The sequence below is a fragment of the Ptychodera flava genome, chromosome 20 (assembly GCF_041260155.1).
Source record: "Ptychodera flava strain L36383 chromosome 20, AS_Pfla_20210202, whole genome shotgun sequence".
Taxonomy (NCBI): Eukaryota; Metazoa; Hemichordata; class Enteropneusta; family Ptychoderidae; genus Ptychodera; species Ptychodera flava.
Window position 1 is genome coordinate 21,305,079 of NC_091947.1, and position 14,759 is coordinate 21,319,837.

The 14,759-nt window shown below is 37.7% G+C and overlaps 1 protein-coding gene across 3 annotated transcripts in view; it reads right to left on the minus strand.

The window, feature by feature from the left end:
- LOC139120298 (uncharacterized) overlaps window positions 1-14,716 on the minus strand; it is a 32,628-nt gene extending 17,912 nt beyond the window's left edge. For 2 of the 3 annotated variants that reach the window (XM_070684623.1, XM_070684625.1), the window contains exons 1-3: window positions 14,582-14,716; window positions 1,376-2,996; window positions 593-679 (exon numbers count right to left, since the gene is read on the minus strand). In XM_070684623.1, coding sequence (XP_070540724.1) covers window positions 593-679; window positions 1,376-2,969 — 1,681 coding nt within the window. In that variant the 5' untranslated portion in view covers window positions 2,970-2,996; window positions 14,582-14,716. Of the gene's footprint in view, window positions 1-592; window positions 680-1,375; window positions 2,997-13,691; window positions 13,774-14,581 lie in introns of all 3 variants that reach the window. The other variant, XM_070684624.1, reaches the window with a different exon arrangement.
- Between the last annotated feature and the right edge of the window lie 43 nt (window positions 14,717-14,759).

Sequence of the window (14,759 nt, forward strand, 5' to 3'; positions counted from 1 at the left end):
AATAATCTCATGCAATACATACCGGTAGTAAACAGATGTGGTTTAAATTGGATGTGTTCACTAGTATACTATGTACAGTGAGAAATGAATCAACTGCTGTGAATGTCTGGTACTCTTTGCTTGTGCAAGTTTCCTAAATCAGTGGGTTGATATGGGTCCTTAAACTGCATGTTCTAATGAGGTTGCAACAGATTTCTGATTGAGTGTACACCATGTGATTTTTACACGTACAATCTTACACTTACAGGTTGATAAAGGATCTCAACTTCAAAGGTCGTTAGGATCATGTGATGATTGCTTTATGTACCAAGTTGTGATGTTTACAGATTGTACTCGATACTGTACATGTACTTAACATAAGACGAATTTGATTATTTCAGCTTTAGATGTTCATCAAATATACATGTACTTGACTATTAAGCACTAGGGGCTGTTGAGAGGTTGTGTTCTTCATGAATATGCATGTTGAAACTACGAAGGTTGCTTTCAAGTACCATTATGAGTGTATTCCATTGTTGAGTACTGGTATACAGAGTATCTGGTACAACATCCTAGCATATCTTTTTGAAAAAATTGTCTTTCTTATTCTTACCTGCATCCCAATCAGCCACGGCTGCTGCAGCGTGTAACTGCCGTGCTAAAGACTGCAACGATACCACTGCACCAGGTGCAAACATATCTGTGGTGATAAAGCAATTATATGGATGATGATACCACAGGCCTCATAATACAAATACGTGTACAATGAATTTTGTGAAAGCCGAGCAACTACATGTACATGTACATTGTATTCAAGTGTGATTGGCTAGAGGTATACAGCCATGGGGACTGACATCACTGAAATGAAGCCACTTTGTATATTTTACTGTATCATGTACATGCACCCTTTGAATTGAGTGCTGTAATTTTGTCCCGCCAAAATTTTAGTGCAAAATTTTACCAATTTTATATGAATTTTTCTGTAATTTTTTGATAATTTTGGACCAAATGGACATCACATTTCATTGGCGCTGATTTTTTCTCAAAATTTTGGCAAAAATCTGAGAAAAATTGACTGGGGTTTATTTTATAAAGGGGACAATAATGGACTTTTTCAACCCTTCTATGTATCTCAGGTAGTTGATCTTATTTATGTATGTTATATAACAGACATTCACAAAGTTGATGTTAAATATTTCATCTTTTGCATCTTTAAAAAATCCCGACCTGCACTAGCCTACTGTATGGAACACTACAGCATTGCTACTTTCGATGTGATCACTGCATGTATATGTACACGTCACTTTCAGGTATTCACATCACCTGAATTGATCAAAATTTAAAGATTATGATAGCACTTGACAAGTTACTGTTTGATTTAAAGCTGTATACTTACCTTTGACACATATCAATTCTATCATCTGAACCAGCATCATGATAACTGTATTGGCACACAGCTGCACATGGCCCAAGTCATCGATGGTGGAGTAACCAATACCCCATGCTTGGGAGTGCAAAAGCTCCAGCAACCTACCGCCAAAGTTTTGCCACATGTGATCCATGTATTTGGCGATCAACTGCTGTTTGGTGTTTGTGTCCATGGAGTCGCCCCAGTGCACCGACTTCGCTTTCCTCTCGCCTCTGGTTTTGCGGCCCCGGAAGTGAACCTTTGCCGGCGAACCAACGCCATCTTTGCTGCTGTGCGCCTTGCGCAGCAGGTTGGTGGAAGTAGCTACGGTGGACAGGAACACAGTCAGGAACTCTTCTTCTCTGGTGGTGAAGTCCACGACAGGAGACATCTCCTGGGATAGGTCCGGCGCTTTGATTTCCCCGACTCGCAGGATTTCACTGGTAACACTTCCCATGGACCCATCGCTGTGATAATCTGAGGTGTTGCTGGGATATGCAGATTTGACCTTGTCGTCCCTAGGGTAGGTTTGCCAATCAAAGTTTGGCAACTTAGTGTTCGCTATGGAAAGAAATTCCTTGTTTGATGTAAAGAACTTGAAGGTGAGCTTAGCCGCGTGTTTCGACCTCTCGCACGCTAGGATGCTTAGGACCTTGTGTATTGGCACAGTTTTGAGCTTCTCGCCATAGTTGTGCACGCTATTGCTGCACGTGACTTGCAAGCCATGTAATCCTGATCCGCTCGTTGACAACGACGATGTCGAAGACGAAGGAAACCTGTACCTTTCCCTGTTACAATTCACCCTGTTGTAATGTTGAACAATGGAATTGAACTCTTCCACGCCTCTGGCAATGTTCCACAACGAGTCCTGAGTTACCCTAGAGAGGTTCGTGTGAGCGAACACTTGGAGTCCGATGCGGACGATGCGCTCCACCCACCAGATTGCACTTCCCCCAAGTTGTTGTAAAGCGATTCTCACTGGTTCCAGTTTGCGGCAGAGACTCGGAAGCAACGGTCTGAGCCACTTGTCCGTGTGTATTCTCTGCTTGACGAGGTTCCAGTGGGCCGTGTGAGTTCGCAAGTCATCGCAGATGCTCGCCAAAAATTCCAGCTTTGTGGCCACCTGGTTGGATGTACTGGTATCAAGTTGACACCACGTGTGGTACTCTTGGTGGGCGATCTCTTGTAAATTCTGAATGAAATCAGTGGCTTCTAGAATCCGGGAACTGTAGTCCTGAATCAAGAGCAGCTTCGACCTGTTCACCATCAGTTTTCTGACGTCAGAATAATGTTGTGCAAGGTGAACGCTGTTCTTATAGTGGACAAAGTTTGACGAGAATCGCTTTGTTCGTACACAGACATAGTCACCTGGGTCGAGAACCTCAAAGCTTTTGGTCAGACAATGGATGTTCGATTCCACATCCTCGACCCGGACGACTGGGATTGATGATCGGGCGGTGGACTCCGGGGAGAACAGAGGTCCTGTTTCTATGGTGACAGGTAACTCATCACTTTCTATAGCTGATTGGTTGTGAAGTGCTTGTAAGGGAGGTAGCCGTGGTCCTACAATGGATTCTGCCATTATAGTGTTCTACTACACCAACATTATCTGAAAAGATAAGAGAAATAAAATAAGCCATCATAAATTTGAGGAAGCCGTACAGACCTATATACACAAGCCCCAAAAGTAAAATGATGAGAAATCAGAAAATATTTTGAAAATGGTTAGCACTATCACTAATGAACAGAAATTATTTGAAAAGAATGATGTTTTTGGCATCATCCTTCATGTATACTTACAATGTGTAAAACAACAGGTTTACAAAAAGCTGGCCGTGCTGACAAAATTTGTTGCTAGATAACATGCTTCTCTATTAAAAATCTTTGGCAGGGAGTACATTATAATTAAATAACATGCAAAACAAGTGTATCACTAATAAATTTTACCATTCCAGGAAATTTGAATGTAAATACACCCATAAAATTATATGTTCATGATGGCTATTATTCTATCCTACAGCCACACAATAAATGGGGCGATATATCTGAAAAATGCTCTGCGGTCGTACTTAAGAAGTATGAATAAAATTATTGTAACAACATTAAACAGAAATCACACAATCAAAGATATTAAATTTCCGATTTTAATAACGAAAATGGAAAGATTCAAGTTCACCATTAATTGGTATTGGTAGCGTGTAATCCCTCCAAGACCAATGTTCATATATATGCAACATGTGGTTTTTCCTCATGGCTGGGGGAACATACATGTACATTTGTACTAGTGGTACCAATGTATGTGTTATTTGAGTAACATTTCTGCAGGAAAATTATGTACAGTTATGTACTCACTTGGAATACAGAGATAGAATTGCGTGTACGTACTGTAGAAAGTTTCATGCACAGCTGCAGTTGTGGATTTCAAAATACCAACCAGGATGAAAGATCCTGTACACGTACACTATATTATAGATATACATCCATTGCAACTACAGTATGTAGGATATTAGACAAACTTAATTCAAGCAGGGTAAACGAACCTACTGAACAAATTATGAAATGTATAAATATCAATCTGTAGTAACAATAAAGGAAAGTGGAAACACAAAGAACTCCCAAATTGTATTTTACAGTGTTTCTTTTTTAATTTCCAGTACGTACGAGGTTGCATGAATCTAATAATTTATACAGTCACACGGACCAGTGCAGACCGGTAGCAGTCAATGACTGCTCCCTGTGGCTCAGTCATGTATACCTACATGTACAACAAAGCTTGGTGAGTACAATAAATTATCATTATGTTGTAGGATGTGTTGGAAGTCCCCGGTCGTTTACATTTGTACTCTCTCTCTCCTACACGTTTACAAATATGTAAACAGGCTTACTGGTATACATATGAAAAGATGCCAAGCTTGTTATTATTCTTGAGGATCTATGGTTTATATCATGTGTAGTCACTGGAAATAATACAATATCAATCCATCTGTTTTATGGTACGGCATTTAAGCACTTTAAATAAAATTCTTGGTTTTCCGTCCACGTGCTGGTAGGTTTTGAGAGATAATCAAGAAAACAAACACAATGTTTAATAATGCTATTACAAATAATTTTTTTTTCCAAAAGAAACCAACCAAAATTTAGTTTATGTTAAGTGTTTTTACTCTGTGTTTGTTTTTTTCCCTGGCTGGCTAGTAGGTAGGTTTTTCAAAAATCCAAGGACGGCAATCAAAGAATTTTCTTTTAATGGCCTTAATACATGTACACCGGTACGGCTTGATGCCTTTCTCACTTTCAGATCATAGCTAAAAGTAAACAGCAACATCATATGTACTCCCACTGAAAGTAATGTCAAGTGCTCACTGAAAGTCACAGACAACCCTCTGAGAGGGAGGGGGGTATCACTCGGAGATAATGTCATGAAAGATGCATGATGGTCCGTAAGAGTGCATGAAAGATTAAATGAATAACTGGATTGTATTCATTTAGCATTTGTCATAAAAAAGATAACAATGGCACGAATAAATCAGTAACATCTACACTTCCTCCTCATCTATCTTTGGGTCTATTTTCAGACTTGTTGTCATGGTAATATCATCTTTCAGCGCTGGGGTTACACTCTCCTATATTGTGGTATCACGTACATGTAGCTGACGTTCCATCTGTTTATGGTATCAGTAACACTGATGTGACGCCCTGTGACTCACAATTTCACTCTTATCACATTCTTGCTCTTTGAGAGGGTGATTATCATAAAAGCCTTTTTTCAACAGAATTTATATACTATATTTGAGAATGTATTATTTTCCGTCATTACTGTATGGTGTTTGAGAGAGTTTTTCAAACAGAGGCAAAAAATGATACGTTTTAGCAGCCAAGGAAAATGAAGTTGTTCACAGTAGGTTTACATATTACACCGTTCTTCAAGGATGAGAATATTTTTATGAGAAAACAATCGGCTAAAATCAGAGAATTGCTGGTCGTTTTGTCCAGTGTCTGGTTAAAATTACTCACAGTGTTCACAAAATGATACACTGTTAAATTTGTATTTACAATTTATTATTTAATAAAGGAGATATCAAAACATACCTGTTCCTGTCGGTCATCTGGTAAAATGGGAGATTGCTAATATGAATATATACATATGTATCAAAGACAAACAACCAATGACTTCTATGACTAAGACCCAATACCTGGAAATTAAATCACATGACTTCCTTGAAGAACTAGATGAACCCACTCTGTACTTCGGGTAAATGCTCACAAATTTGCATTTGATAATAACGATATCTATCAAATTTGGCCTACATTTTTGTTGGCATGAACACATTCATCTGACAGACCTATATATTAACCTATGAATCCACTACCATTGATAGTGCGCATATGTATCAGTGATACTTATACTTTTGACACAACTGGAGGTGATTTTGACTTGCACATACTGGTATGTCAATACATACATGTACATGTACTGTATTATTGACATACATATGCAACTGCACTTTTCCTGAAGTCATATATAACTGTAGCCCTGGCTTGATATAATACTGAGACCATACAGTTTCTGCTGGTTTACGGTACAACAAACTGTTTCTGTGTAAAGTGCCTATTCTTGCCACAGTATATATACCGGTAGGTACATGTACACATCTAAAGTCGTACAACCTACATCATACAGTGACACAGTCTGTGCAACTCAACATAACACTTTCAGATCATACAGCTATATGTACCAAGGTGACTTGTCTGAGAACCTTTCCTGTTTTGAAAATATAAAATGCAACAACACCTACATTGCATGTGGCGTTTTTCTTTGAGAAGGCAGCTGAAGTTGTGAGTTCACACACATGACAGAAGTTTGTACTCTGACTGGCTAGAATGTTACAATACCCGGATTTTCTCATGACGGAAAATTGATTTTAACAATGGAAAATGTTGTAATAACAAACAAACTGTCACAGATCATATAGTGTAAAAGTAGTTTCTGCAGAACTGTGTGAACCAGTGATTGAAAATTGGGCCTGGGGGCATGCCGTATGTTGGCTCATAGAGAGAGCCATGTCAGTGTATATGATCACAATTACGACTGTCTGTTGCTATGGAGACAGCTCCATTCACTCACTGGCAAGCATATGAATCCCACAATACAGGACAGTAGCAATTGAAATACGCATACAAAATGAACACTGCAACAAATACATACCGTACACAAAAACAGTCTTTATACTTTCCAAAGTGTAGGAAATTTACAGCTCTCGCTGGATCACACTAATTGTAGCCTGATTTCTTTTCATGACACGTCACTGCACTTGATTTATTTTCATTTCAATTTTTCCTGCCCCCCTATTGAGATTCACAATGTTCATAATCGTATATACTGCAATAAATTAAATACAGACCTTTTAGAAGAAAGCCTGAAGACCCATGAATTATGCCTTCATACAACACCTCCCATGCAGTTTGGGAGTTTGCCATTGGGATCGGGGACAGGAGTTGACAATAGCCCAGTAACACTGCCATATCACAATGAAGTCAATATTTGCAGCATAAATAGATTATCTGACACACAAAGCCCCCAGTTTGTTTGACCTCCAATACAGTTAGCATCACTCCCTGACGACAAAACCTGTGTATTTAGGGCAGCTTGAACAATACCGTAGCAGACTTCAAAACTTTTCTTGACCCATTTAATTGAATTTGCGTTTATGGGAGTCTGCACATCAAAAAATGGCACAGCATTACGATGAATCTACATCTATCCTTTGATTGACAGCTACTATTTCAAGGACGTCTCGATCCACCACAAGAAACTCACTAGCTATCTATGAAATTCTGGACACTTGAAAACCTGAAATACACATGTAGGTTGCTAACATTATTCAAAACAGTGATATATACTTAACAAGACATGAAAGCTTTCATGCTACCAAGAAAGCATGGCACAAATTGGACAGCGTATGGTTGAGAACTACTGGTACATGCACATATTCTTTGCACGCAGTACGTCCTCAAGATTTTAACATTTTCTGCTATGTGAAGCACATTGGTATTTTTCACAAATATAGTACATTAGGCATGACAGCATAGGTCCTCACAAAGTGAATGATATACAGAATTTTTTTTTCACACATCAATATTTCAAAATACTTTGTGAAAATCACCGAATGATAATACTAGCACACACCAACGTAGGCAACAATACGAAATGGTGGAATAAAGCAAGTGAAGATTACTACCGGGGTTCTCCTTGCAGAGATTTTGAGGGGGTGTGCACCCCTGCGATTTGGGCAAAGCTATTCACATGTTAATAACCACACAAAAGATCCATTTGCACAACACAAGAATATACACAGCAGGCACTGTTTTTACATAAATTAGCCGCCCTTTTGTTTTTCCAAGCTGTGAAGAACACTGTAATGTGGAACTGCGACCAGTCTCTTGCATCCCTGAATTTAATAACATCTAATTATGGGATTCTAGATTAAATATCCCTCCATTAAAGCTGTGGTCATTTATCAAAATTTCAACACAATGCTGTGCTTACAAAAACAAACTCTTAATCTTACCATTATTAGATTGGCATTGAAGCTATATAATTGAATGAGAATAACATAACGATCAAAATGTAAATAGTAATTAATGATTAGTTTAATATTAGATAACTTACATAAATGGAAAATACTGTTGAAATTCTAAAATTACAATTTGGGGTGTTTCCAGGAAATTTGGAGTGAAGTATGAAGCATTTGAGTGCATAGTGTGCCCGGCTAGAACTGATACAAACTACATGTACAAGTAGAGGCAGACTCATGTACAAATCAAACAGAAAATAAAACAGTCACCAAATTTACATGTCACAGTCAGAAACCAAATGCAGAATACAGTAAAATGTTTGACGATAAGTATAGATGTGTTCGCAAGTTCATGATCAGAAGGCAAGTGGGGCTGTCTGTGGGACAGAGAATTCGAAAAAAATTCTTTTACGCCATCCACAGTAGATGTGAGACTACTGTCTACATCTTCATACACAATCATGAGCCGTGCAGTTTCTCTATGCGGTCATGGCAATTGGCTTTCGTATATACAGTTACGATATTTTTCCGTCTTGTGGAAAGATTTGGATCCCACAACATTGTAAGGAGATGGTGAAACTACAGAGAGCAAACACACAAACCTGAACTAGGCTGTGTGTTACACCAATCTTTCAAATCACTGACACACACTTTGGAAAGTCCTACAGGTGTGAGTTTTCCTCTGTTTTTCAGAGAAATGTGAGTGACTGAATCATCATTTATTTAAAAATAAAATTTGTCTTGCTTTCTTAAGAAAGCAACTTAGAACAACAAAACCACCAACCTTTCTTAACTATCAAGTGAACTGAGCAGCAATGTCTGTTTGATAAACGTACTGTTAATCTGGGCATAAATTAATTGCAATCCCCAAACTTGTGAAAAAGGTACTTGAATCGGTTTGTGAGAAAATAAACTAAGTGACGACATTTTACATGTACAGTGTGTCATTATCATATTCAACAAACTTTACAAAAGTCAAAATGAAAGTTTACCCAGTTGTCATGGTTACTAAGGAGTAAACATGACGTAAACAAACAGTTGACAATGGAAGTAAACCTCATGCCTAATATTGCTTTTCTGCTTGAGTTTTAAACCAATCTGCTATAGTGGGCCATCTTCAGACTGCCATCTATAACTAACAGTCAATACACCGTATCACGGTGAAGATGTACAGACTTCACTGGGAATAATGTTCCTTCCTAAACAGTTGTCTACTTCACCCAAACTTTGAGTCCAAACACAAAAACCCAGTGAGACACTTTATTGTCCATTGGGCAGTCTCCATTGTCTGACCTCTGCCTACACAGGGCTCCAGGGGGCTTTGATAAGCTTGTTTGACTTTAGTGTGGGAGTAACAGTTAACAGCTACCAGTGTGAATGCTTCCAAAGAATAAACACAAGGCAGGCTGTCCAGATACGCACTGAAGGAATTTCCAAAATCCCTGGACTTCTGCTCTAAAGACTATGAAACATGTGGTTACCAATTATAGAAAAAAAAAATACTCCACATTTTTAAAACTTTGTGTCTTCTAATGCAGGTCATACCATTTCCTTCTCCTTCGGTATATACATCAAGATATAGATGGCCACTCTTTACAGTGGTTTACATAACAATACACGTATTCTTCTCTTTACTACACACTGCCCTAACACTAAAAGTAGGCAAGACTTGCCATCATTAATACATGTACCTATGTGGTTGTCAATTCCTCTAGTCTTCCTCTTCTATAAATAGTAATTCGCTGAACTCATCTCCTTTATCACAATCCTTTAGGTGAAGGTGAGACAAATAAAATTTTATTCAACAGGGCAGAAAGTTACAGAAGAGGGTATCTGGACAAATGGTAATGTCAATACAAACGGAAGAGGCCACTGGCACCGGTTTGGTCATCGGACCGTAATTGTATACCTTGGTAACACTGAGAAGACTTCTTGACAACGCACATGCCAGGCTAACCCAGCGACAAGTTGGCATCAGTCAATGTGATTGACTCCTTCAGTTATTTACTTAGCAAAGGTGTGTTAGGAACAAACAACATTTTGGCTTGTGTTTCTTTTGGCATTCCTGCAGTGATCCCGTGTATCTTTGCATATTGACATCTACGGATGAATTTGATATGATCTATGATTTCTATAATACTTGGAATTCCATATTCTTACAGAAAATCTTACATCATCACAGTGTTCTGAATAGATTAAATAACCGAAAGAATAAAGCATAGCCATTGGATTGCCGGTGTCAAAAAGATTTTAGTGAGATTTTTTTGCATTTCAATTTATTCTGTACTGCCTATTTTACCAAAGTTGACTTTATATGACACATGTTGATTCAAGGCTGACTTGGGAAAATTTCAAGAAATTACACATCTGGTATGAATGATTCTTACAAAACTGTGCTCAGCTTAGTGATATAGTCGTGCCCTACATGTATCGCTTGTGAAACAGACGTTCTGTAGATGATGAAAGCATGACCTGTTTTGATAGAAGAAAGTTAATTTTACTGAAAACTGGATGTAAACTTTAATCTATTGTCTAAAAGAAGAGAACACAGTCACGATACTTTAATCACATGGAAAAATAAACTGGCTATACGAAATATGATTCTTGAGTTTAAAAAGTATGAAGTCTTTACTAATGTGTTCCATCATTTGGTAGATGTGCAGTTATAGAAAGGATACCGTAATAATAAAACAATATTGATGGTGGGCAGAATGTGATATTTCTTTGTTTCAAATTCAGTATTCTCAACAGCTTGGAAAAAGAGAGGGATACCCAATTTACATAATGATACACATATTCTTTTGTCATGAAAATGTATTATTTTGTATGGCTATGTATCAATAATTGTTCTAAAGAAAGGGGTGGGTCTCTTCCCTCACTGACAAGCCTGAAATACAATGAACAAGAGGAGTCGGCCTGCATGTTTCTCAAATTCCATTAACACAATGAAGGGCACATCTCTAAAATGGAAGTCATAAAATTTTTGTTCATTTCCTCAGAGATGCAAAATCTCATCAATACTGTTAATACAAACACCAAAAGAATACAAGAAGTGGTACAAATGGCCCTGTAAGTACCCACATTATGTACCACCTTTCTCAGACACTTAACACTAGTATCTATGGGCTTTCAAAAATAAATTTAGGAGAGCATAAATGAACCTATTAACTGGTACACTGTAAACAGCGGAAGAGCAATTCAGTGATAAGCCCTGTATAATGTCTGATTTATGTCTCCTGAGTACTTAACTGGGGTATCATACCCTGTTACACAAACAGGAAACCTGAGCTGACATGAGAAATAAATACATCGGTTTTTATTTTCAAAACATTCTTGACACAACAGAACTCTTCATATATAATAGCATGTACACGGACAAGTGTGTGTGAAATCTGTATGTACATGTCTATTGGTCAAGGAGGTAAGAAATCATCTGGTATCATGGACTCGCCACTGAATTACTCACACATGTATCATCATGATTGCACATTTGAGAAGTTCACTGGACAAGTCTCCACACAGTAGCTGTTATTGGCTAGACAGGAAGGAACAGCATATGTTGTATGTACATATGTAAGATTAGCACGGAATCATATTTAAACATCCATGTTGATAAAAGGTGCTCGAATCAATGTAGCTCAAAAGGGCCAGCAGCTGTGACTTTAATGATTCTTTTTGCGATTTTTGTTTTGTATATGTCAACTGCAAGTTCTTGTTCTACTTCCCAAAGCATGTTAAACACACACTATTTAGTTTGTCATCATATCATCTATACACATAAAGTGCAATGTCATTGTTTAAAGTTAAATTCTAGTCCGGACTACAATTCCCTTTTTACCAATAACAGAGCAGTTTACACATGTACAGGCTATCTTAACAACCTCAATGTTGTGCGCCTCTCTCTCTGTGTTTCTATGAAAGCCAGTACCCCTGTGAGTTTACCCGGGTTCTGAAGTGATGTTATCCGGGCCGGGTTCCCCATGGTCTGACTCTTAAATGCAATCTAATATTGGGGACAACATACATGTAAATGGTACCTGGGTTTCCAACATTTGACTTTCTTCCAATACCTTAGCACTGTCTGTAGTTGACATTACCAACAAAAAAGGTGAAACAATCATCAAGTAACAGCTACTGGCCCTTTAAACACTGTGCAAAAAAGTAATATGATAGAGAGATGGGGGAAATGAAAAAACGCTTCATCATTCAGACCAGAAAGAACCATCAAATGTTAATCCAGAGCTACATGATAAGCATTAATTGTGGTACGGTAAAATTGAAATGTACGGAAAGAAATCCACTTAATAGCATCATGCAAGCCTAGATGTATCATTTTAAATTTTGTTTCTTACTGGTATATAATATGCAAGCATGTCAATAGCTTGTTTATTCTGTCCATCCTTGTCTGAGTCACATTTTTTACTCTTCAAATTCAAACTTAATTCTCCAAAAATTTCTATGTGTCCGTTGAGTAGACACATTATTTTTGATCATCATATCCTATAGGTATTATGTTGACATTTATGGTTTGAAATGGTAAGCATTTATGATAATTACACATGGGTTTCTGAACAGAAGTGCTTTCACTCATGTTCCCTGTTGAATGTAACTGTGTGGGAATCTGTTTGTCATATTTATTTTCTTTCATCTGTGTATGATCAGTTTCCTCATTTCCTTTTTTAAAAGCACCCTTGATATAGCCACCCTCCGGAGTGCATTGACAGTAATTTCTTCCTCCAGCGTAACACCTGCACATACGTCTCCCCACCTGGCATGTATTTATCACTTGGGGGGAAAGTAGCATGACTAATGAGGCATACTTAAGGCATAAAATCATCATCTCCTTCAAGGTGCAAATGAGAAGAAGTGAACCAGCGTTCAATAAGAGTGACAATTATTGCAAACATAAAACCTGTTGCCATCTATAGTATACCAGTGTTTTAGTATTCTGCAGAAAAAATCACCGAATCATCATCTTTTTTTTCATTTTCCTACAATATAAAGTTACAAGCAATAGCTTTTTTTCTGAGACATCTGTGGCTGGCAGTACAATGGTTGCTGTTGATTTTTAATATGCTATTGGAAAGTTAAGGCATTAATATATAACTCATGAAAAGGTCAGCTATACATTTATCAACATGATAGACAATATTAACTAATCATCACAGGTTTTATGATCAATCTTTAGAAGGTGTTACACAGAGAAACTCACTATATTCTGCTATTATTTTGGTTAGTTTTGTTTCATGTGAGCAAATTAATCAGAAACAAGCTAGTCAGTCAGAAGATCTCTATTCTCTCCAAGCCTTTAGATATACCACTAAAAGTTTTGAGTACATAATTTATGGTACACACCAGAATGGAGTGAGTAGAGCTCCCTATTTGATAATTCAACATTTCAGTAAACAGGACAACATATATAATTTCTCACATGAAACAACTGAAATAATTCAACAAGATGATTTTGTCCCTTTAAAGAATATCATTACTTGTTATAGCTAATTTGGAAAAGACTAAAGTGACAACAAGGTGACTTAATTGGGGAGGACAGACTGGTTTGATTCCACATTAGGATATTCACAAGTTTATGATGGCAAGTTAACAACCTGAGAGGAAAATACCATTGCTGGTCCACCCTCCATGGTGATGAAGGGTTACAATATGAAGTGTTCAGCAGAGATAAAAATCTGTGACGTGTAGTGAATGAAATCTCTGTTGTCCTTGACACGTACATTGCTACAGGAATAACCCACCATGAGGATAATATGATCGTTACATCAATATAAGGGGATTACCTAATTTTACAGGCCATCACTGAATAAAAACAAACAAAATCAATTAAAACGAGAAACTATCTGTTCTACGTATTCTTATCAGATGCCAATCTGAAATTACACACTTATACGTTTCCTTAAATTAATTAAAGGAGAATCCCCTGCTTGATCTCTTTAGAGCAATAAAAAAGCTAAAAATTTGTAAAACATTGGTCTTTTTTTTATCTCCATCGACTGAGCACGTACACGGTACCACTACATATCTACATACACTACTACTATTAGTACTGAGAAGATGCGAATGCATTTGTGAGATGGGACTGACGTGACTTAAAGGATCGAAACGCGAATTACTTTCCCAGTCAGGGATTGTGAATGACCTTTTACTTCAAGAAAATAATGGGACATTTGCGCAACCTAATATCACATAACAATAATGGCTGTGCCAGGTATCTTAAAGGTACATGTGGTTAAAATATTTTAAGCGTGAACTCAACCCCATCCGCTGTACTCATGATAAGGCAACAACAGTTGTCTACAATCACCGCAGAAATTACATATTTCGACTCAAATACATCAAAAGTTCATTGAACGCCTGTAGGTTCATTCACAAGCATGCGTAAAGACGCAAGACTGTGACCATCACAGTAAACAAGAGATCACCCCACTACTGCTACACGTATTGGAGAGCATGACTGTTTGGCCCGCATGCACTGTCACTGTAATGTAATGCATATTTCTCGTTGTCAAGATTTCAAACGCGAGTGAAATCTTTTCGATTTCGACGGCTCTCGTGCGACAATAAGCACATTTCAGAAGGTCTCATAAAAATAATGATTGTTACCTACCCTGAAATTCGGTTGGAAGCGACAAACCATGAAATTTTAGCAATATTTTTCTACCCCATATCGACGGCATAACACAGCCAATAAACATAAATTGCATATTTCACAACGAGCATGCGTCCTAACCTTTACCCTCTGAATATCAGAATTTGACCGGTCAAAAACAAACGTCTTAAACTCT